Source organism: Mirounga leonina, unplaced genomic scaffold, assembly GCF_011800145.1.
Source record: "Mirounga leonina isolate KUSES-001 unplaced genomic scaffold, KU_Mleo_1.0 Mir_154, whole genome shotgun sequence".
Classification (NCBI taxonomy): Eukaryota; Metazoa; Chordata; class Mammalia; order Carnivora; family Phocidae; genus Mirounga; species Mirounga leonina.
In genome coordinates this window covers 372,574-382,208 of record NW_023270389.1, presented here as the reverse complement: position 1 = coordinate 382,208, position 9,635 = coordinate 372,574, and the positions used below count along the sequence as shown (strand labels likewise).

The 9,635-nt window shown below is 65.8% G+C and overlaps 1 protein-coding gene across 6 annotated transcripts in view; it reads left to right on the top strand.

Annotated features, from left to right (window-relative positions):
• The first annotated feature begins 399 nt into the window (after positions 1-399).
• DENND4B (DENN domain containing 4B) overlaps positions 400-9,635 on the top strand; it is a 13,087-nt gene continuing 3,851 nt past the window's right edge. Inside the window, exons 1-20 of one of the 6 annotated variants that reach the window (XM_035009632.1) lie at positions 400-588; positions 940-1,022; positions 1,271-1,610; positions 2,154-2,406; positions 3,230-3,299; positions 3,498-3,667; positions 3,752-3,996; positions 4,244-4,310; positions 4,401-4,459; positions 4,634-4,778; positions 5,036-5,211; positions 5,305-5,405; positions 5,709-5,924; positions 6,282-6,427; positions 6,738-6,877; positions 6,956-7,082; positions 7,486-7,692; positions 7,970-8,098; positions 8,899-9,064; positions 9,320-9,487. In XM_035009632.1, coding sequence (XP_034865523.1) covers positions 1,294-1,610; positions 2,154-2,406; positions 3,230-3,299; positions 3,498-3,667; positions 3,752-3,996; positions 4,244-4,310; positions 4,401-4,459; positions 4,634-4,778; positions 5,036-5,211; positions 5,305-5,405; positions 5,709-5,924; positions 6,282-6,427; positions 6,738-6,877; positions 6,956-7,082; positions 7,486-7,692; positions 7,970-8,098; positions 8,899-9,064; positions 9,320-9,487 — 2,902 coding nt within the window. In that variant the 5' untranslated portion in view covers positions 400-588; positions 940-1,022; positions 1,271-1,293. The other 5 variants (XM_035009628.1, XM_035009631.1, XM_035009629.1 and 2 more) reach the window with 5 other exon arrangements.

Sequence of the window (9,635 nt, the reverse complement as noted above, 5' to 3'; positions counted from 1 at the left end):
TGTGGCCCAGGCCCGCAGGTAATGCTGTGTGCCCTCCGCGCACCTGCGCGCCGGCAGGTAGGGCCGGGCGGGCGGCGGGCGAGGAAGGGGCGCGGGCGGGGCCGTCGGGCTAGCCGGCGGCGCAGCTGGTTCCGCTTCCTCCGCCGCGGGGAAGTGAAAGCGCGGGGAGCCGGCCGGCCGGGGGCGGGCGCGCAGGTGCGCGGAGGGCGCCCCCCGCCCGCAGGCCTCCCGGGCCCCTACCCCGTCTGCTGCCGCGGCTCCCGTCCGCTGGGCGGGGGCCCGGGGCGAGGGGCGCGCCCGGGGCCCCGGCCCCGGGTGGGGGCAGGGGGAGGCGGAGGAGGGCCGCGCGGCTCCCGCGCCCACGGCTGCGCGGCCGGCCCGGCGGTCCCCCCGCCGCACGCCCCGGGGCGACTTCCGCCCGCGCAGCTTCCCCTCCGGGGTTTCGGGAAGTCCCCTCCCTTCCCCTCCCGAGCGCCCCATGCCTCCGGCCCTGTGCTGCAACCACGCACCGAGCTGCTCCCCAGCTTTGCGCCCCCGGGCTCTGGGGACCCCCGGGGCCCCCGCTCTGGGGTTGGGCCATGGCGGCAGGTGAGAACACAGCTAGCGGAGGCCCGTGGGGCGCCCGGCTCCCTCCCGGTGCTCCGCGAACGAGGGCAGATGGCCGGACTGCCTCCCACGGCGGCTTCGGACCTAACTTCAGGATCCTGGAGGTGGGAGGGCGCCGGGCTTTGTGTCGGGTTAGTGGACAGGGTAGGAAAAAGGACACTTGAGTCTGGTGAAAAGACACGAAAACTTGGGTGTCGTGGGCCTTCCCGAAACCTAGAGGTGCGCTCTTTAAGAACCTTGGCTGGATCGTGAGGTTCTGATGATGTCATCAGTAGAGTGGGAAGGTCAGAAACCCTTAAAACAGACTGTCAGGTTGGCATGATGTCATTGCAGGCCATTATAGAACGGACTGTGGTCCCCGCTGTCGGGAGTGAGGACGGGTGGGGCCTTTAAAGGGGATACAGGAGCGGTATGAGGTCAGAGCCGAGGTCAGCTGTGTGCGCGGGAGTGGAGCCGGGCTTGCTTGGGGGGAGGGCTGGTGCCGCCCGCGGGAGGGTCCTGCTCTCTTTACTTGCCTGGTGACGCCACAGGCGGGAGAGCTCAGGGTTGGCGGACCACCCCCGACCCTCCCCTCCCCTGGAAGGCCCGTGGAGAGGAGGGAGCAGAGGGGGGCCCCTTGGTTGTCTCCCTTGCTCCTCATCTCTCCCTCACTTGACCGTTACAGATGCAGTGAGTGAGGGGGGGGCCATGGCGGAGGAGCGGCCCCCCCGGCTGGTGGATTACTTCGTGATAGCTGGGCTTGCAGGGAACGGAGCCCCCATCCCTGAGGAGACATGGGTTCCCGAACCCAGTGGGCCCCTGCGCCCTCCCCGGCCAGCCGAGCCCATCACAGACGTGGCAGTCATTGCTAGGGCGCTGGGCGAGGAGGTGCCCCAGGGCTACACCTGCATCCAGTCCTCCGCGGGGGGCCACCCCTTGGAACTCAGTGCTGGGCTCCTGGGTGGAACTCAGCCCGTCATCTGCTACCGCAGGGGCCGCGACAAGCCCCCCCTCGTTGAGCTGGGGTGCGTGCCCCTCCTGTGTGGGCACCAGGGGAGGCGGGGACGGGGGGGGGCTGGGGTGAGGGCAGGAAGAGAGCAGGCTAGAGGCAGGGAGCAGGGGGAGGTGGTCGCGCTTAGTCACCACATGGAGTGGGTCCGGGGACTAGCGCAGCCGCTTGCTAGCTGGGGGATCTTGGGCTGGGCGTTGAGCCCCTCTGGAGAATGGGGCAAGAATACCTCTCCACAGGGTGGTTGAGAAGACTGAATAAGGCCATCTGTATGTGGGACTTGGCATGGAGTCAGTAAGTGGAAGCTTTTTCTCTTGGCATTTATGAATGAGCATGAGAGCCACGGAAGGCTTGAGAGGTTGTTACTGATCGAGAAGTAGAGCCGAGGGCAGAAAAGGAGGCACAGGATTCTGGAGGGCAGAGTCCTGCAAGAAGTGGGCCCCGGTGCCCGATGAGGCTGAGGGTGCAAGGCTGGTAGGTAGGACTCGTTGGGCAGATCTGGCAGGACTGGGGTCTTTCTCCTGAGCCCTTGACATCTGTGCCTGCTCTCCCTGTCCAGGGTCCTGTATGAGGGGAAGGAACGACCCAAGCCTGGCTTCCAAGTGCTGGACACGACGCCATACAGCCACTCGGCCAACCTGGCCCCTCCTGGCCCTGGGCACCCCCGCACCTACCTCACTTGCCGGCGGGCAGCAGAGGGGGCAGGGCTGCATGCCCTGGGCATCACTGACCTCTGCCTGGTGCTGCCCAGCAAGGGCGAGGGCACTCCTCATACTTACTGCCGACTGCCCCGCAACCTCAACCCCGGCATGGTGAGCAGGGCCCTGGGGCCAGACGCAGAGGCCTGCACTGTGCTGCTGTGAGGGCTGGGCATGGGGCTCAGAGGGCGCCCTAGCACCAGGGCCTCTGACGTCCAGGGCGGGCCCAGAGGGGTGACTCTAGTCTTGGGGGACCAGGATTATTGGAAGGTTTTTCTTTAAAGATTTTGCTTATTTAACTGAGAGAGAGAGAGAGAAAGCGAGTGAGGGGAGGAGCAGAGGGAGAGGAAAGAAAGAATCTCCAGCAGGCTCCACGCCCAGCATGGAGCCCGACATGGGGCTCGATCTCACGACCCTGAGATCATGACCTGAGCCGAAACCAAGAGATGGCTGCTCAACCGACTGAGCCACCCAGGTGCCCCGGGATTATTGGGAGTTTTATTTATTTATTTATTTGTTTATTTATTTAAAGATTTTGTTTATTTGAGAGAGAGAACACGAGAGGGGGGAGGGTCAGAGGGAGAAGCAGACCCCCTGCTGAGCAGGGAGCCCGATGCGGGGCTCGATCCCGGGACTCCAGGATCATGACCTGAGCCGAAGGCAGTCGCTTAACCAACTGAGCCACCCAGGCGCCCCGATTGGGAGTTTTAAAGACAAAAGACCACTAGGATGCCTAGGTGGGCTCCGTCAATTAAGTATCTGACTCTCAATCTCAGGGTCGTGAGTCCCAGCCCTGCATTTTGGGGCTCCACACTGGGCTTGGAGCCTACTTAAAAAAACTTAATTAAAGACAAAAAATCGCTAAGGGGTGGAAGAGGAAATGGAGCCTGGACGTCTTTGTTAGCTATGTGTCTGTCTCTTGTCGTTCCTGGGACAGTGGGGCCCAGCAGTATTCCTGTGCTACAAGGTGGGCCTGGCGAAGGCCAACACGCTGGTATACGAGGCAGGTGAGTCGCCCCTCTGTCCCTCCAAGCTCTTGGTCCTTCACGTCCCCTTGTCCTGGTGCCTCTTGGCTGGTAGCATCAGTGTGCCCAGAACGCACTTCGCCTTTGCCACTGGGCCCTTCTCTGGCATCTCCCGGATCCTTCCGCTGGAGTCTGATCGGCCCTCCTTCTTCTGGTCCCCCCACTCTGCCGGGGGTGCAGAGCTGCTGGGCCGCTACCCAGAGGAGGACAACGAGGCGTTCCCACTGCCCGAGTCCGTGCCTGTCTTCTGCCTGCCCATGGGAGCCACTGTGGAGTGCTGGCCCGCCCAGACCAAGTACCCCGTGCCTGTCTTCTCCACCTTTGTGCTCACGGGCGCAGCTGGTGACAAGGTGGGTGTGGGGAGTGTGCGGAGGGGTCCGGGCTGTGCCGAGCCCGCCTGACGGCATCTCCTCCCGCCCCGCCCCCCGCCCCAGGTGTACGGTGCCGCCCTGCAGTTCTACGAGGCTTTCCCGAGGGCCCGGCTGTCCGAGCGGCAAGCGCGGGCCCTGGGCCTCCTGAGCGCTGTGGAGCGGGGCCGGGCGCTGGGGGGCCGGGCCGTGCGCAGCCGCCGAGCCATCGCTGTGCTGTCGCGCTGGCCTGCCTTCCCCGCCTTCCGCGCCTTCCTCACCTTCCTGTACCGCTACTCCGTCTCGGGCCCCCACCGCCTGCCCTTGGAAGCGTGAGCATGGCGGCCTGGGCCCTGGGAGGGGGTGGCGAGCGAGGGGAGGGGAGCCCGGGAGAGGTGGGAGAGGGGAGGGTGGAGCTGGGGCTGGTGTGCAGCGTGTGCCCGGGGCGGACGCCCTGCCTGAGGGTGAGCGGGGCCTGTGCTCTGAGTGCATGGGTGAAGGAGGAGGGCGGAGGACGGGGAGGACGGGGAGGGGTGGTCTGGGGAGTCTGCCGCTGACCGGTATCCCTCTCTTCCCCAGGCACATCTCCCACTTCATTCACAACGTCCCCTTCCCTTCCCCACAGAGACCCCGCATCCTGGTGCAGGTGAGAGCCAGGCCCAGCGTGGGGCTGGCTGGGGGGAGGGGGTCGGCAGGGGCCGCCCCCATTCTGACCTATGGCTCTTCTGCCCCCCAGATGTCTCCGTATGACAACCTGCTCCTCTGCCAGCCCGTGTCCTCACCCCTGCCGCTCAGGTATGTGCCCAGGTTGGGGGGGGGGCTGTGACGACCGTGGACCTGGTAGGTGCCGGGCAGGTGGGCACGGCTGCTGAGGTTGGCACCGGCCAGGCCCTGGCGGCGTCTGCGCCATGTCTGGGGAGGGGTCTCCAGGGCATCCCGGCGACCCCCCCCCCCCCTGCACTTCTGCAGCGGTGCCAGCTTCCTGCAGCTCCTGCAGAGCCTGGGCCCCGAGCTGGCCATCACGCTGCTGCTGGCTGTGCTCACCGAGCACAAGCTCCTGGTCCATTCGCTGCGGCCAGACCTGCTCACCAGCGTCTGTGAGGCGCTCGTCTCAGTGAGTGCCGCCCTGCCCGGCCTCCTTCCCCAGAAGGTTCTCACTGGTGCCTCCACCCCTGCCCAGACTCCACTTCTTTTTCCTTCCGGGTTCCTCAGCCTCACCCAGGGCTGTCAGGGGCTGTTCTCCGGATGCCACCTCCAGCAGCTTCCGTCAACAGGCACCCCTCCCACCCCCGGCCAATGCCCCCTCCCCCTCCTGACCCCCTCTGCTGCTCCAGCCCCCTGCTCACTGGTCCCCACTCCCTGGTGCTCCAGATGATCTTCCCGCTGCATTGGCAGTGTCCCTACATCCCGCTCTGCCCACTGGTGCTGGCAGACGTGTTGAGCGCCCCCGTGCCCTTCATCGTGGGGATCCACTCCAGCTACTTCGATCTGCACGACCCGCCTGCTGATGTCATCTGCGTCGATCTTGACACCAACACGCTCTTCCAGTAAGAGGGCTGGGCATCCCTCGGGGCTGGTGTGCAGTGGGGGAGGCCGGCGAGGAGCCCCACTGCCCTTTCTTCCCTCTGCGCATCTCACAGGACCGAGGAAAAGAAGCCCCTCTCCCCTCGGACCCTGCCCCGCAGACCCTACAAGGTTCTGCTGGCTACGCTGACAAACTTGTATCAGCAGCTGGATCAGAGTGAGAGCCCCGGGCAGGGGTGGGGGCTGGAAACTGCCACTGATGTTAAGCCTCCAAGTAGGGAGGCCTGTGGAGAGCTAAACCTTCCTTGAGGAGGCTAGAGGTGTTGGGATTTCGTTTCCACGAGAGCGCGGGCCTACCGCGTTAATATTCCTATGTGTGTTGCAGGGGTGGGGGGCGAACAGGTCACTGGGGAGGCTTGAAACTGTTACCCACTGCTAATATCGTGGTCAGTATTGGCGCAAGGGGTGCGTGAGGAGCAGGGCTGCGGCCGGCCCTGACCCCGGCTGCCCTGGTCCCCAGCATACACCGGGCCCGAGGAGGAGGCGTCCTTGGAGTTCCTGCTGACGGACTACGAGGCCGTGTGCGGCCGCCGGGCGCGGCTGGAGCGCGAAGTCCAGGGAGCCTTTCTCCGCTTCATGGCCTGTCTGCTCAAGGGCTACCGGGACTTCCTGCGCCCGCTCACCCAGGCCCCCTCGGAGGGGGCTCGAGATGTCGACAACCTCTTCTTCCTGCAGGGTAGGGAGGGCCTGTGCCCGCGGCGTGGGGGGCGGGCGGGGCGGGGGGGGGTGGGCGCCGCTCCCCTGCTTGTTCCTTCGCTGGGCAAATGGTTGTTAGAGGCACTGGCCGCCCCAGCGTTGGCCCTGCCCTCTGGGGGCCTAGCACTTGGGGCGAAGCGCCCCATGGGCCAGGCTCTCCCCGGGCCCTGGCCTCGGGGACCCCCAGTCTGAGGCTGTGGGTGCAGACGGACAGAAGGGAGGGCCCCATGGGACTGGTGCTCAGCGGCCGCAGTCGTCCTGCCAGAGGGACCCAAGAGAGGCCGAGCGGGTTGGTTGCTGACATCGCCCCCCCCCCGCGCCCCACTCTCACCCCCAGGCTTCCTCAAATCCCGGGAGCGCTCCAGCCACAAGCTATACTGCCAGGTCCTGCGCACACAGATGTTCTCGCAGTTCATCGAGGAGTGCTCCTTCGGCTCTGCGCGGCATGCCGCCCTTGAGTTCTTCGACTCTTGTGTCGACAAGGTATCGGGCGCTGTCCCCTCCCCGTGCCCGCTGTCGCTGCCGCGAGCACTGGACCCCTCGTCCGTGCCGGGGATGCCAGCCCTGCAGCTACCCAGCGCACGTGCAGCTGCCCACGGCGGGCTTCCCGTACATACTGCCCTCCCATTGTGGACGCTGTCCCCCGGCTCTGTCTCCAGGGCCCCGGTGAAGCCCGGGCGCACGTGCTCCCTCCCTGCTGCTGTGCCTCCCGGGAAGATGCCATCTCCCGGGCTCCCGGAGGTGGCGCCTGCTGGGCCCGCTGTCTTGACGCTCTCTTACCTCCCTGCTGCAGGTGCACCCGGAGCAGGAGAAGCCTGAGCCCACACCCTTGGTGGAGCTGGAGGACCTGTCGGGGAGTGAGCTCACCGTCTTCATCACACCCCCCGAGGAGCCTCCAGTGCCAGAGGGCAGTGAATCCGCCCCCCAGTACTGGTGAGGGCCTCTTGTTCCAGGCCCCGTGGCTAGCCGAGCCTTGGCTGCTCCTAATACTGCCTCTTCCCGCCCCTCCAGCTACGATGGGTTCCCAGAGCTGCGGGCTGAGCTGTTTGAGTCCCCACGGGAGCAGCCCGGGGCGCTGCCTGTGCCAGGCCCATCCCGGAGCGCCCCCAGCAGCCCTGCCCCTCGCCGTACCAAACAGGTAACCTGGACGTGGGCCCCACAAGGGCATCTGACTCAGGCCATTTCCTCATCTGTGAAGTGGGTATGATCGTACCTACGCCTTTAGCAGGTTTCAGTGTGCCTGGCCCATAAAAAGCACGTCAGACATTAGCTGTTGGTGCTGTCCTCACCATCATCACCTTCGTCTTCTGAGCACTCCGGGAAGCCAGGGGCTCGGTGCCTCTTCCAGGGCACCTGTCCATGCTCGGGAGCTGGGCATCCCTGCCTGGGGCTCTGGGGCTGAACCCTGTGCGCAGAATCCCTCCTGCCTCCTCAGAGCACAGGCCCTTCCTTAGGGGGGAAGGCCCCGCGTCTCCCACACCATTTGGAGACCGGCCTTGGCCTGGCACCGTCCTCACGCAGGTGTCCCCTGCCCCATCCAGGAGATGAAGGTTGCACAGCGGATGGCGCAGAAGTCCGCAGCCGTGCCTGAGCTGTGGGCCCGGTGCCTGCTGGGGCACTGTTACGGGCTGTGGTTCCTGTGCCTGCCCGCCTACGTGCGCTCGGCGCCGTCCCGGGTGCAGGCGCTGCACACAGCCTACCACGTGCTGCGCCAGATGGAGAGCCGCAAGGTGGTGCTGCCGGATGAGGTGGGCAGCCGCGCCCGGCCCCAGGGAGGCCTCTGCAGCTGGGGGCGGGGGGGAGCTGGCGGGGAGCTGGGCAGGGGCTCGTAGTGTTCACTGAATATGTTCGGGGACAGCGGTGGAGCCTGGAGGGTGTGGGGCAGCGGGAAGGGCAGGTGGCCGTGCTCTGCGGTGGCCCCAGGAACTGCCCGGGACCAGTCAAGTCTGTGGGAACCGGGGGAGACGGAGACCTGGGGCTCGGGGTGGGGAGCAGGCCCCTCACCCTGTGCCTCTCCTGGCCCAGGTATGTTACCGGGTACTGATGCAACTATGCTCCCATTATGGGCAGCCTGTGCTGTCCGTGCGGGTCATGCTGGAGATGAGGCGGGCGGGCGTCGTGCCCAACACCATCACTTACGGCTATTACAACAAGGTACCGGATCTGGTTGGGTGGGACGGCAGCCAGTGCCAGGGGTGCGGAGGGGGAGGATGCCCCCCCGAGACTGGCCCTGGACAGTGCAACCAGACGCACCCCCCCCCCCGACACTGGCCCTGGACAGTGCAACCAGGCCCTGCAATCACCGTCAGCCACTGGACTGTCCAAGCGCCTTAGCGCCCACACTGCGTTCCCTCCTGCGTGGTGGCTTACTCACTCGCCAGGGCCCCGACGGGGAGTCCTGCCCCCTCCCAGCGGTAGCCGTGGTGGTAGCCAGTGTGCCAGGCACTGTTCCAGGCACCTCACGCGTGTTTTATCATTTCATCTTTTCTGCAGGCCTCCCCCCTTTACAGGGGAGGGGGTGGGGTTCCAGAGCGCTGCTGACTTGTCCAGGGCCCCACAGGGAGGAAATCAGGGAGTCAGGGCATGAACACAGGCATAATAATGTTTTCTGCATTCGGGTCCTTAACCAGAACACTAAACTGGTTTTTACATCAGGAAACTGATGACCAAAAAAGTGAAAAGATTTCTTCAAAGCCATATGCTTGCTAAGTAGCAGAGTCTGGATACAAAGTATCTACACGGCTTCTGGCTTCCTCCAGATCCCTCCAGGTGGCCGCTGCCACCTGCCTCGTGGGTTCTCGCGCCTGCCGAGTCATCGGCAGGACGGACCGAGGCAGGATGTCTGCAGGGGAAGGTGGACCCTGGGTCCCTGGCGTCCCTGGAACAGGCAGCGGTCATCAGGCTGGAGTCAGGGCGTGGCAGTAGGCCATCTTGATGGGCACTGTGCTTGGCAGGCCGTGCTGGAAAGCAAGTGGCTGTCCGGTACACCGGGTGGGCGCCTGCGCTGGGCCAAGCTCCGGAACGTTGTCCTGGGGGCTGCTCAGTTCCGCCAGCCCTTGAGGGAACGGCGGCGGCGGCGGCAGCAGGTGGCAGTGCAAGAGGCGGGCAGCGGCCAGACAGGTGGGTAGGGCCTGTGACAGGCTGGGGGCCGAGCAGCCAGGCTCCGGCGGGGAGAGGCACGGAGAGCTGGGGCTGGCCTCGTGGTTGGCCTCGGGTGTTCTGGGGACGGGGACGCTGCAGTTGGCCGATGACGCAGGAGAGGACGTTCTGCCTGGGAAGAGCCCTACAACCCCGCGTCCTCGCAGGGGGCTGTGTTTTGGACGAGGGGCCGGGTTTCTACCTGGCTGCCTTCAGCCTCCAACCGGTTTTTCGCAGAGCCCTGTCTGGAGCGTCGCTCCCCTACGCGCCCACTTCAGCGCCAGACTACCTGGGCTGGTCGAAGCTTCCGGGACCCAGCTTCACCCACGGGGCGCCTGGTGAAAAGCGGCAGTCTGGGCAGTGCCCGCGGGGCACAACCCACCGTGGAGACTGGCGTGGCCCACAGTGAGTGTCCGTCCGAGCCATCTCCCCAGTCGGCCCTCCTCCCCGCTTGCCAGGGAGAGAGGAGGAGAGCAGAGCCCAGGCTGGAAGGGCCCTCTGGCGCAGGGGGGGTGCTGTGGAAGCTGGGGGACCTCGCCCGGGTCGCTGTCAC